At 49.4% G+C, this 21413-nt stretch overlaps 1 protein-coding gene across 3 annotated transcripts in view; it reads right to left on the bottom strand.

Moving 5' to 3' along the window:
* The window catches only part of ptch2 (patched 2), a 28993-nt gene extending 7684 nt beyond the window's left edge, over nucleotides 1-21309 (bottom strand). The window contains exons 1-18 of one of the 3 annotated variants that reach the window (XM_068571071.1): nucleotides 21213-21309; nucleotides 17553-17745; nucleotides 9028-9217; nucleotides 8874-8943; nucleotides 8698-8789; nucleotides 6473-6581; nucleotides 6285-6371; nucleotides 6064-6185; nucleotides 5451-5598; nucleotides 4270-4401; nucleotides 4021-4176; nucleotides 3814-3906; nucleotides 3604-3729; nucleotides 2363-2747; nucleotides 1729-2253; nucleotides 1197-1339; nucleotides 905-1085; nucleotides 529-809 (exon numbers count right to left, since the gene is read on the bottom strand). In XM_068571071.1, the coding sequence (XP_068427172.1) occupies nucleotides 529-809; nucleotides 905-1085; nucleotides 1197-1339; nucleotides 1729-2253; nucleotides 2363-2747; nucleotides 3604-3729; nucleotides 3814-3906; nucleotides 4021-4176; nucleotides 4270-4401; nucleotides 5451-5598; nucleotides 6064-6185; nucleotides 6285-6371; nucleotides 6473-6581; nucleotides 8698-8789; nucleotides 8874-8943; nucleotides 9028-9143 (2766 nt within the window). In that variant the 5' untranslated portion in view covers nucleotides 9144-9217; nucleotides 17553-17745; nucleotides 21213-21309. Of the gene's footprint in view, nucleotides 1-528; nucleotides 810-904; nucleotides 1086-1196; nucleotides 1340-1464; nucleotides 1541-1728; nucleotides 2254-2362; nucleotides 2748-3603; nucleotides 3730-3813; nucleotides 3907-4020; nucleotides 4177-4269; nucleotides 4402-5450; nucleotides 5599-6063; nucleotides 6186-6284; nucleotides 6372-6472; nucleotides 6582-8697; nucleotides 8790-8873; nucleotides 8944-9027; nucleotides 9218-17552; nucleotides 17746-19144; nucleotides 19721-21212 lie in introns of those variants that run through there. The other 2 variants (XM_068571070.1, XM_068571072.1) reach the window with 2 other exon arrangements.
* Between the last annotated feature and the right edge of the window lie 104 nt (nucleotides 21310-21413).

Here is a 21413-nt window from a genome sequence, read left to right as displayed (position 1 = left end):
TTTCCATCCACTGAACACTCAGACTGTCTCTTTCTCTCTCTCACGTACACACACACACACACACACACACACACACACACACACACACACACACACCCCTGATGGATGGGTTGAGCAGGCCAAGGTCGCCACTGGGCAGATCTGTCCTGTCCTCAAGTCTCTCTCTCTCCCTCTGACAAAAGCAGTGAGGGAGTTGGAGGTAGAGGTTTCAGGAGGGCAAAGCCTTTCTTGCTCCTTTGCATTTCCTTTTCTAAGGCCAGCCCAGCCTACATTAGAATGACAAAGGTCCCTGTGTGTGTGTGTGTGTGTGTGTGTGTGTGTGTGTGTGTGTGTGTGTGTGTGTGTGCTGGCTGAAGGGGCCCCCTAGACAGCGTTATTGAGCTGTGCTGAGAAGGGTGAGAAGAAAGTGAAAGGAAGAAAGTGCTAATGATGTTGTTGAGGTAGCATGATTTTGAAACTACAGAACCAGAGGAAGGATGAGGAAGAGGTCTGACGAAGAGCTGGAGGGCCAACCGGACGCTTGCTTACAATGATGCCGGCGGTCCAGGGGTTGAGCAGCAGGACGGCACAGACCAGGAAGGTGCAGGCCAGCACCACGCTGATGGCCAGCAGGAACCAGTGCCTGAGGCCGATGTACTGCTCCCAGAACAGGAAGGGGTACCCGTTGGGGTAGTTCAACACGCCCTTGCGGCTGAACTCGTCGCAGACGGCCCGCACGCTCTCGATGGCCTCCACAAAGTCGCTGGCCTGGCGAAGGCCATTCAGGTAGAAGGGGAACTGGGCGAACTCCAGCGGCTCTGCAGCTGAGACTGCAAGAAGAACGACACACAGCTTAGAGATGATGTTCTGTCTGCACTGCAGAATATGACATATTCTAGTGGAAGAATTACACGAGATGACTCACTGCGCAGATTCTCCCCCGTCGTGTCGTACTTGTCGTGGATCCACTCTCTGGGGTGGGGGTAGAAGTTGGCCTGCGAGGCCGCGTAGCCCAGAGGGTCATTGCTGACCCAGACCGTCAGGTAAATGTAAAACACCTCCGCCGGGATCAAACCTTCTGCATCCACCAGCCGCCGAGATGTCAGCTGGAGAAGAGTGAGGAAACAAATTCAGAGTTAAGTCTCATCAGAATAAAGACAGACGGTGCTGCAGCGGTCCACGACGCCAACACACGGATGCTGCTGTCGTCCTCGTACCTGGCTGTAATTGAAAGGCTCTTTCTTGGAGCCGGTCTGGATGAGCAGCTTGTAGGCCAGCGCTCCGTCCTCTGTGCCGTTACGATAGCTGTCAGAGGTGATCCTGCCCGCCTGCCAGTCAGCATCAAACGCCGCCTGAAGACCTGTGAGGTCAAACACACAAGGGAAAGAAAAGATCAGTGTGGTTGTCATTTTTAAATATTATAATTTCTATTATCATCAAATCATAGGAGCTTTCCTGCGTGTTTCCTTTTCAATCTATCTTTCTCTCTCATCTGGCTCTGATTGATTAGGTTGTTGTTAGTTATTACTTCCTCCTGACTGGGCCTCTGACAAGTTCTAGCCTGAGGACACACACACACACACACGCAGGGATAACCTCCGACCCCGACCCGTCTCCTGCACCACCCCGAGCCCAGGTGGACGGGGGTAAACAACGGCATGACTGAACTTTCATTCACCTTTTGCACGTTCTCACCTCCACACACACACACACACACACACACACACACAGAAAGGGACTGAGCCTTACCTTTCAGCCAGTCCTGGAAGTAGTGCAGCCACATGCGTGGCAGCTTGCCGTCGCTGTCTCTCACCACGTACCGGACCGAGTTGAAGGCGTTGTGCAGCTGCACCAGCAGCCTCTGTGAGCAGGCGTAATCGAATCCGTCCATGGTGACCAGGTACATGTTGTAAAAGGAGAAGTACTTGAACTGGGCGTCGATGAAATCGTACTCCTTGGTGTCGCGTGGCACAATGTCGGTCAGGTAGAGGCCGTCGTGCACCATGGTGGTGCCGTACAGGCTGAGGCCCAGCAGGCCCAGGAACAGAACCACCACCACGGCTTTGCTGCTGGGCTTGAGGAGCAGCGGGGCGTATTTGTCCCGGGCAAAGCTCGACAGGTTCCAGTGCAGGAAAGGGAGCGGGACGCACTCCTTCCCCGATTTAGAGTCCTCCACCTGAGCCAGGAGGTCCCGCGTGGAGCTGGAGGTCGGGGTGAAGAGCTGGGAGCCGTACGGGTCCGGCAGCGAGGAGCCGGGCGGGGTTGGTGTGACGGCTACGGGGAGAAGAGCCAAGCAGAACATGAGTGTTTTGGTACTGCGATGTATTCACGCTGACGTCACAGAACGCCGTCATCGTGGGGAGCGTGGCACATCTGTGCGTACCTTGAGGCTGTGAGGCGGGGCAGAGGATGATGGATGTCGGGCTGGTGGAGATCTGCGAGGTCGGCGGCAGGATGGTGACGATGTGCTGGCCGGCGGCGTCGCACTGCGTGAACGCCTGCACCGTGGTGGTGATCTGGGTGCTGGTGGTGATCGTCGACCCCGCCGCGTACTGGTGCGTCGTCGCCGTGGTCATCGGCGTGCGCGGCGGCTCTCCGGCGTCTGAAAGCTCGTGCGGAGAGAGGTGGATGACGCGGTCGGAGCAGGGGCTGTACAGGCAGCAGAGGATATCCAGACGCTTGTCCTCGCGCCGGTGGAGGTCCAGACTCAGGATGGCAGGGAAGATGAGCAGCACCATGCCGAAGTTAAACACGACCACAATGGCAGCCTAGGGAGCAAAGCACACGGAGACAAAATGAGAAAAACAAAGTGGAAATTGGCAGAGAACAGCATGTGAAATTACAGACACCCTGACCCAGCTGGGGAGAGTCAGGGCTCCTTCTTCTTCTGCTCTTTTTGTTTTTTTGCATCTCAGATCACAGCCAGAAAGCAAAGAAAAGTCTTACTCTAAATCACCAGCCAGGAATACTAAGCGAGCCAGAAGGAGAGGAAGAGAGAGAAGAGAACGAGAAAGACTGAGAGAAGGAGCAGAAAGGGTGAGTACGTATGAACGTGTACGCAGACTGTATATATGTTAGGAATCCTCCAGCAGCACCGCAGCTGCCTCCCACCAGCCTGAAGCTGACATTCTGGCTGTGGTTTCCAGTGTGTTTGTGTCTGTGTGTGTGTGTGGAACTGTGTGTTTGCTTGTGTGTTGCAGACCACCCACAGTTCGTCACAGATCAGAACAAACCGCCTTGACGGGCCGGTGATATACTGATCCAGTCCTCCCTCCCTCTCCTTCTTGTTCTTTCTCTGTCTGTTCATCACTCTCTTTGCTCTGATTATTCCACATTACACACACACACACACACACACACACACACACACACACACACACACACACACACACACACACACACACACACACACACACACACACACACGCGCACAGAAGAAATGTTGGCTCTGTAGGTGCAGCGGCAATAAAACTGAACAAAGGCTTTCCTTCCCCTGAATGAATGTCACCTCTCTTAAGTTATCTCTTTCATTTTCAAAAGAAGCCTCCGGCCTCTCGGTGTGCGATTGTGTTCACGTGTTTGTGTCTGAGCGCATGCGTGAGAGGGAAGTGTTGCAAAACATACCTGCAAGGAGAAAGCTCGCAAGGCAGGAATGGGTACGAGAGCGGCCATGAAGAACGCTATCATGTTGTTGATGGAAGTCAACGCCACACTGGTGCCGGTACGCCGCAAACAGTCTCCTGTTCGCTCCTTTAAAACACAAAACACAATGTTCAGAAGAGAGGAGAGGGGAGGAGGAGGGGAGGAAAGAGGAGAGGGTGTCTTAAAAGGTACCTTAAATGGGATGTTAATTCCAGCCTCTGTGAAGGAATGAGCCAACAGAAACATGTCATCCACACCGATCCCTAACGCCAGGAAGGGAAGCACCTGGGATGGAAGAATCAACATTTCACATTAAAATCTGGGTTCTAAACACAAAGAGGCTTTCTCTCCTGAAGCAGTAATGTCACACAATACAGGTGTGTTCCCTGCGTGTCGTACCTGAGTGGTGGCAGCGTTGAAGGAGAGGCCGAGCAGGGAGCAGAGCCCGAGTCCTGCAGCCACCGACAGAGCGACCAGGAGGACGCCGGCCAACCCCACGGCCCCCTGGGACTTGGTACAGTCCCACCTGAGCATCGTCACACAGGCGTAGGCCAGCTGGAGAGAAGAGGTCCATTTCAAACACGTGTTATCTTACAGTATAATAACTGTAGCCGTAAGCGATTGACCGAGACCCTGCGTGAGGCTCACCATGAGCAGGTATCCGCCTGCCACCCTGATGACGCTGACGTCAGAGAAGGACTTCATGATGTCGTTGAGGGTGGTGGTGGAGAACGCGTGGATGGACTGGCTGGAGTTAGATGGGATGCTCTGGTGGACCAGCTGGGGGATGAATGTGAATGAAGCATCAACACATGTTCACCAAATGACAGCTCTCAGCATATCATACAGCTCGATTGACAAGCAGCAGATACTGGCAGCACTGGAGTGATAGTTACAGGAAGCACAACACCTCAGAGGGGCTGAAAACACACTTCCTCCTCTGCAGACCCATGTCCCTTTGAAATGTGCATGTGTGTGAAAGTGAGGATGAATGTGTGTGTTTACATGTGCTAGAATGTGTGTGAGCGTGTGTGTGTGTATGACAACTGAGGAGTAATGAGCACAGATGCCAAAGGTTGTGAGGTCAAAGGTGAGCGGGATGGGATCACATGGCCTCTGAGGCGACTCTCTCCACTCTGAACGCAGCGTCGCTCCTCACCGAGATGTTTAACCGTCCACATTCAGACATCCTGACAAATCTGTTTTAGTTTTTTAATGTGTCAGGAGGAGGTGTCCGCTTTTTGTCAGTTTATGTTGTTTTTTCATCCTCCCTCGCTTCCCCTCTTCTCGTTACCCTCACCGTGGCGTCAGCTCTCCCTGCAACAGCTTGTTCCTATAACCATCTGACAGAGAGAGAAGGTCGGCCTTCCACACACACACACAAACGCACACGCACGCACGCACGCACGCACGCACGCACACACACACACACACACACACACACACACACACACACACACACACACACACACACACACACACACACACACACACACACACACACACACACACACACACACACACACACACACACACACACACTTACTGCCCTGGTCTGCCCCGTGACTCGCTTTACAAGGGAGCTGAAGACTGATGGAATTCAGACACTGCAGAAAGTCCCACAGTGTGTGTGTGTGTGTGTGTGTGTGTGTGTGTGTGTGCCACAACAAGCACATGGACAAGGGAATGCCTCCTCATTTTTATCATCTTCCTCCTACTTCTTTGTGACTACAATCAAACTCTACACTTCAGCTTCACGTGTGCATTTCTTTAATTTGTGTGTGTGTGTGTGTGTGTGTGTCCGTGAAATGTGTGATGTATGTTCGCACCTCCACAAACTTCCTCTGCCAGGACTCCAGGATGGCGGTGGCCTTTTCTTCGTTCCAGTTGATGTCGTGGATCTCGTAGTCGTCTTTAAAGTGCTCGTACAGCTGCTTGGGACTCATCAACAGGAACATGGTTTGAAGAGCCTCCGCACTGCGAAACACAGACGCAATGTTAGCAAACCTCACAGATTGTCATCTAAACATCAGAAGCAGGTGTTATCTCGTCTGTCCGGCCTCTCGGCTGCGATCCCAGACGTCCTCATGTGTTCTTGGCACGGCGAGCAGCAGTGCAGCTCAAAAAGTGAAGAAATGACCATGAATCACATCTGAGAGTAGTCGTAGAGTACTGAAAGTGCGGCTCTTGCAGATGGGACTGGACTCGCTTCCATTCGGCCCGTGTGTGCTGTGAGCCTCTGACCGAACGTCGACACTTTGTTTGTATTGTCCAAGCTTTTAAAAAGACTAAGAGTGTCTTCTTAAAAGACCGGAGAAGAAAACATGGATTTGACTCTGGTGAATCTTCTTCTTCTTGGGTCCCATACAGAGTGTGTGTGTCCTCTCCTGGTCATGCTCTGTAAACTAAACTACAACCTGCAGTGTCTTCATAAGCACACACCTTAGCAGAGAGTCCTGGCCGCTCTTGACCCGTCCTCCCAGGATCAGCTCCTCCTGCCAGTGCATGAACTTGCGGCTGAAGCCGTGGCAGCCGCCCTGCAGGCGCCCGGCTATGTCTGGACTCTGAGAGGAAAAACAAGGAGGAATATGTTCGGTGTTAGTTCTGGGCGCTACTTTCATCGAGAAGCTTTCTGCAGATATAATGATAGGACGTGTGCTTACCTGTCCTTGCTCCTTGTTGGGAGCACTGAGCGGGCAGTCCGGGTCCGAGGGGTCCAGGCACGGCCTGTTCATGTAGGCGTGTCCCACCTGAGGAATCAGAAGCATCAGTATCAGTGTAAACTATTACAAGGACACAAGTCTTTCTTTCAGAACATAATCCGGTGTGTGGGTCGGTAGTTGTGTCCCACCTGAGCTTTGTCCAACATCTCCTTGAATCCTTCCAGAGAGGTGAACTGACTCAGCTCCTCCATCAGCTTGACTGGATCTAGATTCCTCCACTGGATGTCTGGCATCCCCCTGCAGAGCGGAGACATGCACATGATGAGCATCAACACAAACACATTTGACAATAACTTGGAGAAGTAACTGTGAAATAACTTCTACTATGTTGAGCCCGCGAGGCTTTGCATTCCTGCTAATCTTTACTTTACGCAGGAATAACACTTTACTTCTGTCTCCCTGGCCGGGCTGCACAGGAGGCGAGCTGCAGATACAGGATAAAATAGCGTTTTTATCCTGTTTCACGCTGCCACAATGCCCGAGGGAAAGGCACGGTGGCTGCCTGCTCGCTTCCACCCCTCAATGTCCTGCAGCGAGTCATAACGATTACGTCTGCCTCCCAAACGTCTTGATAAGGAGGGAGGGAAGGGGAACGGGTGGGTGGACGGATGGGAGGCACATAGGTGAGAAACGAGCTGCAGAAGGAAAGGGGCAACGCTCACGTTGTTTCTTGTTGCTCTATTCTCAGCCTCGACTGTACCGCCATCCTCCTGGAAATAAACTCCCAATGTGTCTCTACATCTGCTCTGAAGAGTTCAAAGTCAACAGCTGTGTTGTGCTTGTGGCTTACTGAAGAAACTAATGTCACACTGGAGTGTTTCACGTCATCTATTCGCACATCGATATCGTGCTGTGGAAACCTTATTTAGTTTTTACTGCATTTCAGAAAACAAATCCATCCACTTGAACATTATCGATTGATAAAACAACCCAGACCAGTAAATACTTTTGATTCAGTGCAAGAAAACACTGAAGATGGAAATGTTCTGCAGTGACACAGTGGGAAGAAGACAGAAAGAGATGGAAATAAAAGAATCCTAAAGTATTTCAATCCAATGGCTCATAGAGCTCTCTGCTGTTCCCACATACCAGCGTCCCTTTAGCTGCTGCAAAGACACACTCCTTTATCAGCTCCTCTTTGCTTGAGTGAACCGGGCTTGGGCCCTTTTGTTTTTTCATAGATTGCTGCTCTTTGTTCACCCAAGTTTTCTCTCTCTCTCACTCACTCTTCCTCCTTCTCTTTTTAAATCTGTCTCTCTCTCTTCCCGTCGTTTTGTTTGCATTTAAAACTAAAGCTGAAGTGGAGCGGGAGCTGAGAGCGGCTCGAATCCCTTCGAGAAAACAGATAATGAGTCCCAACAGAAGCTGATGGCTTTGTGTGACAGGGCGACGTGGACGTGGAGCATCTCCACTTCTCCCTCACGACTGCTTTGCAGGGAGAAGCTCAGGATGGGAATGTTTGTTTCTGTGTGCTGGCATGTTGTGCAACACCCGCTGTCAGCAGGACACGGAGATACAAACAAATAATTAGTTTGCAAAGAAACATCTGCTATGAGCTACATTTCTTTTATAAACTAAGCACTCAATTGAAATATCACTTTGGACGACAAAAAAAAAAAAAAAGAGCTCTCTTTCAGCGACTCGACTTCTCAAGAGAACGTCGCCCTGAAAGAAGCAAAAGAAAAAAAAACAGAATCTGCAAATGCCTGAATACGCCCAGACTCCACTGTTAACCGTCTTGTAGCTTCACTCTGTCTTTCTCCAGGGACTCCAGGCTTGAATACTGCCCATTTTATTTGTTGGACAACTTGGGAGCCGGGAGCCCGGAGCATTACCATGAGAATGCCGAGTGTTAGCCGCGAGCTGACAAAGCCGGCCCCCCCTCCCTCCTCCGGGCCCCTGCACTGATGGACACTCACTCGTAAACTGAAAGAATGCTTACCATTGTCTGACCCAAAGGGCTCCCCTGCCACCACCACCACCTCCTCCTCCTCCACCTCCTCCTCCGTTCTACCAACCCACCACCCAGTTGCTTCTGCAGCCATCTCCTCCTCTCTCTCTTCCTCTCCATCCTCCCTCGTCCTCACTTTCTCTCTTTGAATTTCTCTGTCAGGACCCCCCCCCTCTCTCCTCTCCGGGCCGTTAAAGAACTCTATTACTGACCGCCGCTGTCAGTCACAGCTCTCACTGACCGACCACTGAAAGCCCGACTGTACGTCTCCATCCAGCATGAGCTCAGAGTTACGCAGCTCTGCAGAAGCTCCGGTCAGGTGGAAGCATCGACAGCGAAGCGAGCGCCAACGACTTCTGTGAAATGTTTAAAAAAGCAAGAATCAAACGTCCGGGGTCTTACGGTAAATAGGCGGAGCCTCCCTGGAGTTTGGCTCCTTCCCAAAAACAGTCCAGCGGGGTGATGATCATACAGGGGAACAGCTTGTCAATCATCTGGGATCAATAGAAAGGAAGCGTGATTAAAGATCCCGTACCAGGAACAAACAGATGGATACAGAAATATAACAGCTGACTCACCCTTTCGATCATGACATTTTCTATAATAGGAACTCCTGATTTATAGCATATTTTGTTCAGATCCCACGATCTACGAGAGAGAAAACATGTTGTAACTTGCAGCTGTTATTGTCAACACACATTAACACATTGTTCACACAACGTGTCCACTCACTTTCCAAACAGGGACACTTGGACCTTGCTGGCGGACAGCGCGGCGTCCATGTGGACCAGCAGCGCCTCCTGGGTGAGGATGTTGGTTCCCTCCTCTTTGGGCGTCTGGATGAGCATCTGTGAGGTAAACACTGACTCCTCTCCCTGCTTCTCCTTGGTGTAGCGGAGCTCTGTGCTCACCCGGCTGCCAGCTGGGGAACAAGGAATAAAGGAGCAATTAAAACTGAATTCTAGACACAGAGAGAGATGAATGTACTGTGATATTCATACATTAGCACATACTTATACAAAGACACACACACATGTGGAGCCTATAACAAAGTGTGTTGCGTGTGCATATATGCACACACAGTTACACAAGAACACACACATATATCGAGCAACGCCCTTGGCCCTCGCCAGTGTTGGTTTTGAAGGCACTTCACACAAGCCAATGTCTGGCCAAGAGAAATGAGTAATACAGCTTCTCATTGGCTCATTGTGAGAAACAGATGTGCCCTGTTCATCTGGGAAACGCTCTGATGCCCCAAAACCTCCTGCCACTCGGCCCGGGGCAGAAGACAGACATCCAGACATCCAGACATCCAGACATCCAGAGGACTTGACAAAAGACCACGATGAGAGCAGGAGAGGGAACAGCTGTGCACGAACGCACACAAACGCTTTGAGAGGGAAACACATCACACAACTTACAAGAGGTTAAAGAACGGCACAGCGATTCATTGAGATATTAGATGTCAGAGGTAGCGATGAAGGAGAGAGAGAGAGAGAGAGAGAGAGAGAGAGAGAGAGAGAGAGAGAGAGAGAGAGAGCGCTAGTGCTGTGCGGTAGACTCCAGCCCCCTAATTACAGGAGGTTGCCCTGAAAAGAGTTTGCCAGCCGGGGGGATCTGTGCCGGTGCCAAGTGGACATGAAACATGCCGCGATGGATCACAGAGGGCCCGTCTGCCCCTCTCGCTGTCCCACCACATGACAACCAGAGAGAGAGAGAGAGAGAGAGAGAGAGAGAGAGAGAGAGAGAGAGAGAGAGAGAGAGAGAGAGAGAGAGAGAGAGAGAGAGAGAGAGAGAGTTTTAACTCTCGTCACTTTTTTACTTTTAATTTTCCAACGCAAACTGCATCGATTCCCCTGAAACCCTCCACACATTCTGCCTCCTCCCTCCCCCTCCCCCTCCCTCTCTCTCTCTCTCTCTCTCTCTCTCTCTCTCTCTCTTTCGCCCGGCCCGGAGCAGAAAGAAAAAACAAACTATTCAGCCTCCGCCGCTAAAGTGTGAGATCAGGTTAGGACTCTGGGATCGGAGACGGTCCAATATTTCGAGGCTTTAATTACCTTCGCAGGGTTCAGAGTATAAGGTCACCTCATTTATTAGCAGACAAGAGTCTCTTTTTTAAGTGTCTGGCTCAGTGTGAGAAGAACAGAAAACACCTCAATATGATCTTACTGGATATCCTTTGCACATCTGGTCCCTTCAAGTTGAGAAGTGACAACGCTTTTATTCTGAGGGAACCACAACAACAACCAGAAGAGACAGAATAATTCCCTCTCGTGTTTGAGAAGAGGAGATGTTCTGAGTTGATTGGACTTCATTGTCAGGTCCAGGTTCTGAACTCAGCGCTCGGCTCAGTTTCTTTGCCACACAGATTTCCAATCAGAAACTCCTACAAAATGGAGCCCTTTCCGTTCGTGGACCTCGTTGACATCTGTTAAACCTTTTTTGACGTTTTGTATGTTAACCTCTGCAGTGTGGGGTTTTGATCCCAACAGGAACTGGGTGGCTGGGAGAGACTCTGGCTCTGTAATTACAGGCCTCCTGAAGTAAATTATAGCTATTTGTGTCTCGTTCCTCCCATCTGGACCACCCAGGCAGCCCGTCCTCTCTCTCCTCGCTCCTTCTCGCCTCCTCTGCTCAGCCCCTGGCTCGGCCCCAACCACCAGCGCTCAGCTCGCTCAGCTCGCCGCTCGCTCCAGAGGAACCTTGTCCTTTCTTGTCTTATCGGTCTTTCCATGGTTTTCTCTTCTCTTCCCCCCTCTTTATCCTTTTCTTCTTCTTTCTCTATCTCCCTCGTTCGCTGTCCCCCTACCCTCAGCGCTCAGCCTGCGCTCCACTCGGCCTTAAAGAGACAGTTCATGGACACTTTCCCACCCGGAGAAGAAAGCAGCCGAGTGTTTCAACGCTGTTTTTACGACAGGAGCAACTTTCGAACATGAGATGATGAATCACAAAATGAGCACAACTATCTAAACACATCCACGGCTCTTTGATTGGATGTTTTCTGAGAAACTCGACCACCATCTTAAGAATCTTAGCAAACAACTCGATCAACTGGGAACATGTGAATTAATCTAGCTTCACCACTAAAAGCACTTTCACCACAGGTATGACATTGGCAAGAGAAAAGCAAATGAAAAACATCACGACAAGTGTGTGTGTGTGTGTGTGTGTGTACTGGTTTAAACACTGGGCGCTGCCTGCACCAAACCCAGTCACGTCCTCTCCACCTGACCCTTCCACTTGCAGAAGTTGAACACCCAGAATCCTTTAGCTCTCTGTAATATGTGTGACTTCTCACATCTGGTTTAGGACGGAGGTGCTGCCATCTTTTAAAGCGCTGTGCTTCAAATGTCTTCTGTTTTATTCTCTTCTGTCCTGGTGGCTTATAGGCCAAGTCCCAGTTCCAGGCCACGCTAGGTCAGCCCGGGCCACCTTCAAAGTTCAGTGTGGTAGATTAGCTGGATTAGGGGCCTCTGAAAGGCCCCACGCTGCTCTGGAGGAAGACCCACGAGCAAGAGGGCTGAAAGTGACATGTATGCTTTTACCTGCTACACAGCACATTGGATTTGACCCGTTCCTGATTTACACAGCAACATGAGGAGTGCTGAACTGCTTCTACACAGAACCTCCTTTTAGTGACATATAGATGTTATAGATGTTAGACAATATGAAGGAGGACAGTCATTCATGGCTGCTGGTTTCTATGAATCATTTACTTTCTCTGAGCCGCGTTTCTTCTCCAGTGTCCTCCAATAGACGTCCTTCATTTCTTTTCATTTACAGCAAAGGAGCCCAATGAGAAGCTCATTATCCTGGCCAAGCACCCAGCATCACTAAACATGTCCCTTTGTCCCGTGTGGACCCGCCAGCATCAGGACTGCGTCCCGCTTTGGGTCCGCGACCCGATGGCGTTCCCCAGCCGGGGGGCCGCGCCCGAGAGCCGGCTGCCCCCCGGCAGATGGGCCGGTCCTCCACACAGTCCTGCAGGCTGAATGCAGACCCTTTGGTCATTCAAGCCCTTCAATTTCTTTCAGATGTTTCCCAACAAACATCAGAATAAAATAAAGAGGGAACGTTTTCTTCTTCACAACAAAACCAAATGGACCAAAACTTTCCCAGCCTGTAAAACAATGGCAGGGTTGGCTGTGGGAGGGTGAGGCTGGCACTTTGGTATCTTACCTATAGAAATACAGTCTGTGTGTGTGTGTGTGTGTGTGTGTGTGTGTGTGTGTGTGTGTTTCTGTTCATTAATCGTCAAAGACACTTCTGTCATTTTAAGAGAAAACCCTCGTTAATGTGTGAGCATGAGGAAACTAAATGAATCAGTTTTAATGTGTTTAAATCATGAAGCTTCACCATCGTCAAGACAAAAAAATTCACACCTTGAAAACAGTGTAAAGCAGCGAAAACAACATGAAAAATGAGTTTCACTTACATTCTATTCAGATGTGCCAGTGGTGTTAGCCACCACACATAAATTTCCACCGGCGTTGGCATTTAGGCTCTTTCTATTTCCATATGTATAGGCTTGCCTCTGCTAATTATGCTAATCATGGGCAGAGTTGGCCACTGTGAAAAATAGTCACATTAGACACTCCACTGACCGCTAATACTGCTTAATGTGTGGTTGAAACATACATTCATCCCCGCCTGAAAGGCAAAAATTTTCCACGTTGCTGGTCTCATTCAGACGAGAAATGAATTTATTGAGCCCAAGAACCATTTCTTCTTCTTTTTCCCTCCCAAGTACCAAGAACATGTTCAGTCTCTCTCCCTTTACTTTTTATACTTTCACGGTGTAAAGACAGAAGCAAATGGTGCAAACTCGGAGGTGACTGGTGCCGCTTCATTCTGTGCCGACCGAAGACAAAGGTTGCTCTTCAGCTGGGAGAAACCGCTTCAGTTTCCATCATTCTGTTCCAGTTGCATCGCAGCCGTCCTCAGTGTTTTGCATTCAGTGTTGCAGTGACGCACGGTCCTGTGATTTTCTTTTGTAAAAGCTTTTGGCAACACAATAAGTGTGTTTCATGTTGTCGCTGTAAATGTGGCCACATGGTGAATACTTTAGTTTTAAAATTGCTAGAACAAAAACATTAAAATAGGTCGGGAGCAGTCAGTGTGTCTCCTGCATCACGGAGGCCATGTGTCCGTCATGTGTATACGAGCTGCTCAATGTGTGTTGATTTGTTGGGGGGTGGTCTCGCTCTGACTGTTGAAGAGTGTGTGTGTGTGTGTGTGTGTGTGTGTGTGTGTGTGTGTGTGGAGGGGGAGGGGCTGAAAGAAGGGATGGAACGAGGGGATATACTTGAATTGAAGGATGGCGGGAAGGGGGGTGAAATAAACATTTAGAAGTGACCCAGGTTGACTCTGGTCTTGTTTGTTCTCTCTACCAGTGAGGTCCTGGGCCCTGAGCACTGGGAGTTTATTTATCTAGCTGGGGCACCACCGCGCACTATTCACCTCCAATAATGCCTCATAGAGCTCCCTTTCTCTGTCTGAACTGGGCCGCTGTGTGCGCTCCAATGAATTATAGCATTTACCTGCTGTGCCGCTCTGAGATCTGTTTAGAGGAACCGCTCCGGACGCCAAACGCCCACGTGTGCATTCGCTCATCTGCTCACTCTGATGTCTTTCTTAATGACTCTAGTTTCATCGCTAGCTGACTGAGCTAGCGCTTCAGTCTGTATGCATTCAGGTCCTGGGCCTGTGTATGGTCTCTGCCTCCCCCTTTCCAATCCTCTCTCTGCACGGCCTCTTTATGGGACATGTGGTGCGCCTGCTATCCGGACAGGCCCTGTCTCACTGCACTCATATTTGGACAGCTTGAGTCTGTGTACATGTCTGTCATGCCTCGCCCAAACTGTGCCAAGAAGAATGAGTTTAGTTAATGTGAGAGTAAACACCACCACTTCTACACGGAGGCCATTTCCATCTTTTCAAGCGGGTCTTTGTCAAGAGGAAAATTAGAAAGTAGAAAAGTCTTAAAGGTTTGATATGAGACTCAAAACAACCATCGAACGCATTACAAAAATATATAAAATAGTGGTAAAAATATCAAGCGACGTCTCTCTCGTGGACACACACCGTCCTTTATGCCTCACACCTGATGTTTGTTCAAGTGAGACAGGAGAAAACATGGAAACAAAACAGCTCGCCGTAAAAGTGCCGCCCTGTTCCTGCCCGACCCCCTCGACGCCTCTCTCTTCCCTCTCTTCTTCTTGCACCTCTTTTTACGATCTCTCTCTTCTCTGCTGGTGGACAATACGGACCGACGCGTTCCCCAAATCACACCAACCCTCACACGCTGCAAGGTGAAGCAGCACGAACCGTAAAGCATCGCAGTGTTTACAGCATGCAAAGCTCCATTCACAGAGACACTACATACAGAGTCCACCAACTTTAGATAATATATGTTGCTGAGGGAATAATGAAAACATCTCATCGCCTTCGTCCCTCAGGTCTCCAGACACCTTTCAAAAAAACACATGCTAAGCTGTCATACATTTATAAACAAGAGTAACTGAGGGTATTTTGATGACTGAGCAGGAACTAGAAATAATCCCCCTGTCAGACTAAACACCCTGATCCTGTGGCTTCTACACAGGTGGGAGGACTGAAGGCATGATTCACTCCTCGACTCCTTCGTTGCCCCCTCGGAAGACACAAGACTCCTTCAGGCCGACGAGAGGAGACGGATGAAGGTTGTGTACATTGAAGTACGTTTGCTGTGAGACTGGTACAGGCACTAACTTCCTCAACCTCCCTCCTCTGCCTGCTCTCTGCAGACAGACAACACTGCTGTGCTCCGCTTCAGTGTTTTGGTCTTGGAGGAGGGAGGAAGCAATTAAAAAAGACCTGGTGGCCTGACTTCACAGAGCAGACAGACAGGTAGGAATATAAACACACATACACAAAGCATAGGCAGACAGACAGGTAGAAATATAAACACACAAACACAAAGCATAAGCAGACAGACAGGTAGAAATATAAACACACAAACACAAAGCATAAGCAGACAGACAGGTAGAAATATAAACACACAAACAAAAAGCATAGGCAGACAGACAGGTAGAAATATAAACACACAAACACAAAGCATAAGCAGACAGACAGCAGGCAGCAAAGGTGGCAAAGATGACACGTGTGTGTGCGCTTATGTATGCGTGGGAGCAGGCTGTAGTATGAATATATGATGGGAAGCATATGCCCTAACACACACACACACACACAGGCATTGTTAACACATACGGTGTCAATTCACAGTTAGTTTGTTCTGAACAAATGAGGATATAAGTGGGACGGCTTTGTGCTGGAATCTGGAAGATTAAACGTTTAAGAAAATACATTTATTTTAAGTTAAGAAATATAAACAAAACACAGTTTAATAAAACATAAAAACTAATGTAGAAAATGTTTCTGAGGCGCTTAATATGATATCAGCTGTTGTATTTAAGGGAATATTACTCCGACTTCTTTCTGCTTATGTGCAATGAGGCGTGTGTGTGTGTGTGTGTGTGTGTGTGTGTGTGTGTGTGTGTGTGTGTGTGTGTGTGTGTGTGTGTGTGTGTGAGTGTGTGAGAGAGAGAGAGAGAGAACTAACCTCTCCTTGTTACCGAACCACTTTACTCTCCATTGAGGCCCGAGCAGCTTTGTCAATGGGCTATTGGTGGAAACAAGGCAGGCAGAAACTTTAGAAACAGCCTCGGCCTCTTAAAGGCACAGCATTCCTTTTCAGCCCCCCTTGTTCAACTCTCTCAATCCCACAGCAAAACAACTGGCACACAAACATCTAAACATCTCCTTTAAGAGATGGATCTGCCAATTAGCTCAAGAGGTAATCCTGAAGCTTTACACTAACCAGAAAGAAACAAAAGAGAAAAGAGACTGTGGAAATTCAAACTCTTGTTGCCTGCTTTTGTTGCAGATCCAGGCTTCTGCAACGGCAAGCTAATTATTTCAGTGACTACATTTACAGAGATTGTTTTTGTTTTTCTGTTTTTTTTTATTGAGCCTGGTACTGGACATTTTTTTAATTCCTGTGCAATTGAAGCGTGCAGCCTCCACAACACTTCTCCTGACGCCAGCGGCAGCATGTGATCAAACACCTCCGGCTCCTGTGGGCGCCGCCTGTCCCCGTCCTGCAGCGACACGGTGGGCTTAAAAAACCCCAGAGAGTCTGTTTATATTCACCAACTGCTGTAGCGCTTTTAGAGTGTGCAAAACAGGTGGGTAAACTTCAGCTGCATTCACTTATATGTTTTCTTCTCGTGAGGAGGGGAGGAGGAGGAAGAGGAGGAGGAGGGGGTTTCAGGGAGGTGGTGCCTGCTTGCCTGCCTGCCTGCCTGCTTGCCTCTTGTTGAATGGAATCCAAGAATAGTTAGGGACCACACAGGGAGGTGAGGGGGGAGGGGTCAGAGCCCTCAAAGATGGCTAACCATTCACACAGTCCATCTGCTGCGGGGATCAGCCCCGGCACTGAAAGCCTGGGGGTTTAAAAGGAATTTGGCCAATGTGAAAAACCAAATAAAGCGGCCGCTGCCCCTGAAAATGTACCGATCACCTCAATCTGAAATGCTCTGAAAGGGAGCGGAGTCAAATCTAAAGGTTTGTGAGTCAGCGTAGAATCACAAACACAGTGATGCAGATGGGACGAGCGACAGAGAGTCAGAGTGTTTGTGTGTGTGTGTGTGTGTGTGTGTGTGTGTGTGACAGAAGAGGGACTATTGTAATGCAGTCATGTGTTTGGGGTTTCCAGGTAAATTGTGACAGAGTAAGACATGTAAAACAAACAGTCTATTCCCATCCACTCCACAGTGGGAACAGAGACCTGCTACACAGCATCATCAGTACTCTATCTACAAGCTTTATGGTGCTTGTATCCCTTCCATAACAAAACAACTTAAAACCAGCTCACACACGTGCAGTACTCCTTGCTGCTTTATTCTGGGTTCCAGCCAGACCAGCAGTCCATCAGTCTGAACACCTTTTGCCCTCCCATGGCACTGAGGTGACACTCACAAGGCCACCCTGCATCTTCCCACCAGACACTATTGTCATTCAAACTCCAGCTCAACTCAGCAAGAAAAACAAGCTCATCAAAATGTCCAAACTTCTCCCAGCTGAACATCCTGAACAGGAAGTCAGTAAGTTCAGCCGCGAAGCCGAAGCTGAACTCACAGAAGTGACGTTGCATTTGAGGGAGAAACAGCAGCAATGCCAGAGTCCGCTGCTGGAGAAACCGTCTGAACACTCACCTTCCACCCACAGCTGCTCGATGTCCGTCTCGATGGCCGCGACTCGGAGCCCCACGGAGAGAGCGCCGAACACCAAGAGTCCGATGAAGAGGACCTTCCCGCAGTGACTCTGGATGTGGCAGCCCAGAGAGAACAGGAGGGCCTGGAACCTCGCCCGGATCCACAGAGGAGCTTTCTGCCCTACCGCCTTACCCTGGAGCCGAAGCCGGAAGGAGAGCAAGAAAAGGACAGAATCAGTATCGACGTTCCCGCACATCAATAATGGCTCATTAAACGACTGTCCACAGAGGCTCATGTCTGCATCTCTGCAGCCGAGTGTGATGAATATGTGAAGCATAGTGAGGACACTGGATTACACATGCATCTGTACAGTGAGAGGAAGAGAGGCGTCTTTCTGTGGAATTTAAGGTGAAGCCTCGTGTAACATGAAGACAAGTTAAGGTGCTAACTCGCTAGCCACAGATTCAACCCCAGTGCTGTCATGTCCCGAGTGTGTGCTGTCAGATTCCTGCTGAAACTTTATGTCTATCGGCTGAACTCGCGAGTCAGGATCTTCGCTCTTGAGATGATCTGAACTGCACACGTGACAAGCTTTCAGGGAAGCTAATTCCTTATAGTTTAAAATGACAGAGTCCAGTGAAACTTCAATGAGAAACAGAGCTTAACAACACAATGTTCACCAGTCGAGAATAAACCGGGCGTAGTAAAAGTTAAAGTAATACTGTTTTATAAAAAAGGGTTCTGTGTTAGACACCTTATGAATCTGTCTACAGAGTCATGATATGGGTGCTGCTGTGAAAGAGACTATTGGTGTTATTAGAATAAACTCATATGAATGAGTTAGAATATAGATTTTCCCTGCACTAATCTACATTATACTGTGTTTTTTCCCTGTAATCTGCTCACTATTTGTCAGAATCTGGACCTGGTGCTACACATGTCACCGCAGCTCTGCTGCTGTGGTTTCCTCTCAGCAGTGCTGAAACACGTCCAAGCATCCGGGCGGTCCAAAGATGCTTTGTCAGATCAAACTCAATCAGTGAATTCCTTTACAGGACCCACCACATCTCCAAACAGACCCCGGGCCAGTGCGCCGTGCGCCGCCTGCACGGAGCCAGAAACACGCACAAACACGACGCGAGGAACAAACCCTCCCTGTGGCCAACATAATGAATGAGAGCCGGTGTCCATTCAAACAAACAGCCACCGAACCTCTTGTGAAGTGAATCACTTTATTCCAGGAGCTTCCTACAGTGTCACGCGAGCTCAAGCCTCCTCACAGCTTCTGTTTCATTGAACACAAAGTCTGCGATATATCTTTTCTTTACACACTCTGATGACGTTTCCCACACCGTCTGTGGTTAAATGATACACCGTGAATCTGCGCTGCCGCCCGGCTTCGCTGTCGGCTCCCCCCGGGAGCTCTCTGGTGGTCCCGGCTGCCGGACACATTCCCACATGCGCCCTCAGCTCACGGTTAGATAACGGCTGACCGAGAGCTGCCTGACTGCAGACGTTTCATTCACACTGGCGGACTGAACGGGAGCTTCTCTCCACATGAATCCTCTCTCCTGCGGGCATCGTGGTATCACCTTTGAGATCTGTTTAAGTGCGAAAGCAGCATGGCAGTAGCTGGGTCTCCGGAGCACGGCTGGGTTGGCAGGCGGCTGGGAGCGCGTATAACTCGGGGGTAAATCTCCATAGACGCCGGCTCCTGGGACCCCGCGATCCGAGGCCATAGTCCGAAGAAGAGGGGGCACGGGGCGCTGAGCGAGGCGACGGAGAAGCGCTGCGAGTTCAGTAAAAACGACAATAATCCACCATAGAAGAGGAGCGCATCCAGCACCGCCGGCGACAAGTTGGAGGGACGCGGTCTAGTCTTCCCTGGAGCCAAACAAGTCTCGAAACTCCATCCCAACATTATGCGCCGAAATCCGTAATGATCCTTCAGTCTTCATTCGTCCCGGTAGTTTGTGAAACGACGTCTCAGAGAGGAGTAGTGGTTGTAGTAGTAGCCTGGTAGTAGTAGTAGTAGTATTATAGTAGTAGTAGTAGTTGTTGTATAGTAGTTGTATAGTAGTAGTAGTAGTAGTAGTAGTAGTAGTAGTAGTAGTAGTAGTAGTAGTAGTAGCCTAAGTCTGAGCCGTCCGTGTCAAGTCTAACTCCGATCCCGTAGCGGTAACATTTGGAGAAGTTCGCCTCTCTGCAAATCCTGAAAAGGGAGGTTTGATGGAAAAGTGCTCCGGCTCCCATTGGCCAAGGAAGAGGCAAATTACTTTGCAAACATCGCCTATTATTAGCTGCTAAGCAACAGCTCACCAAAGTGGAGAGAGAGGGGGACCACCCAGGCTGCTGCTGCTGCAGGGAGGGAGGGGGAGGAGGAGGAGGAGGAAGAGGAGGGGAGGGGGGGAGGAACTCTTTCAATAAACTCTGCACAGCCGCGCGCGCACGCACGCAAACCCGCGCGCACTGCCTCGCGCACAGCTCGCTGCGCGCGCCTCTGCAGTGAACATCGTTCCCAGCGGCCAGCGCGCAGCAGCGCATCCACCACAGCGCGCTGTCCTGCAGGCTCCCCAGCGGAGAAAACCAGTGAAAGGAAAACAAATTAAATGTTAATTTAGCTTTTCACACACGAATGTAAGCATGTGTATCTTTTATTTTTATTTAGTTTTTTTAATGGGAGTATTTCAGATCTTTCTACACTTTTGATATCCTCTCATCTGGTGTTTGATAAGGATGTGGAGCCTCACATTTGTTACAGACCACAACACCTATTTTTTTTTTACTTCTTTGGCAGCTGTGGATGAAGTGTGTGTGCTTCTTAGCACTAACAGCTGTAACCTCAACTCCTGTGCCCCAAAGCGTCTAAAAGTAGGTTCTTACACCCCAGAAAATATCAAATATAAGCTCTCACACTTGTAAAGTTTCCCCTTAAAGATTTCAGGGATTGTTGTGTGCATATGCATCTTGTTAAATAACACCTCGGAGCTGCCGGCTCAATGTGACGCCCTTATCTGCGTGGAGACCTTTGGAGAGTTTCCATGTCTCGCCATGCATGATTTCACAAGTTCAGAGAGCCGTTCACCTAAGAAAAACATCGGGAAAATCAAAGAACGGAGGAAAGAAAGAAAGGAAGAAGGTTCTCAGACCAGATTGTTTCTAATCTCTCAACAAAAAAGCAGTGTCTTGGTGTTGTTTTGCTAATGCAAGCCCCCATCGGCCCCATCACGGCAGTATGGGGGCGAAGAAGAAACACGTCACCAGATTGCGAAGAGGTTCTCTCCTGCCAACCTGAGCTGCTGTGCGCGGTACGTGTCAGGTGGCTGGTGCTAATTTGAGGCCCTTTGGGTGACTGTAAAACAATTTGGCGCTGAAGTAAAGCAGTTTGTAGGTGTCGGCGCTAAAAGCTGGTTCTGGTTGTGACGTCGTCAGGAGGCTTGCTGAGCCGTCATGTCCACAGAAACACGACAACACGACACACTGACGAAGAGTGTGTTGCAACGAGAATCAGAACTGTTTATTACCAAGTAAGTTACACACACGGAGTGTGACGTTGTGAAAGGTGCATAACAATACACACAAAAACTAAACAAACGTGGGGGCTATTGGTAGAAATGGAATATAATATGAATACGTATGTTTTGTTTAGTATATACTCACCTGACAATAAGAATCGTTGGGTTTGTGTTGCCTTGGATTGAGCCTTTATATACGGACGCTGAGTCATGGAGAAGAGCCGCCATGTTGCTACAGGAGCCCACAAGGGACAAACCAAACACGAGCCAGCCACCGTAGTTCTAGTTCTCTAGTTCTCCTGCACGCGGGAGAAGTTGTCAATCCAGTAAGCGTCATCAAATCATA

The sequence above is a fragment of the Clinocottus analis genome, unplaced genomic scaffold, assembly GCF_023055335.1.
Source record: "Clinocottus analis isolate CAN_PGR_092001 unplaced genomic scaffold, fCliAna1.0.p SCAF_11, whole genome shotgun sequence".
Taxonomy (NCBI): domain Eukaryota; kingdom Metazoa; phylum Chordata; class Actinopteri; order Perciformes; family Cottidae; genus Clinocottus; species Clinocottus analis.
Note: the sequence above shows the minus strand (reverse complement) of the source record. Positions and strands in the feature narration are given on the sequence as shown.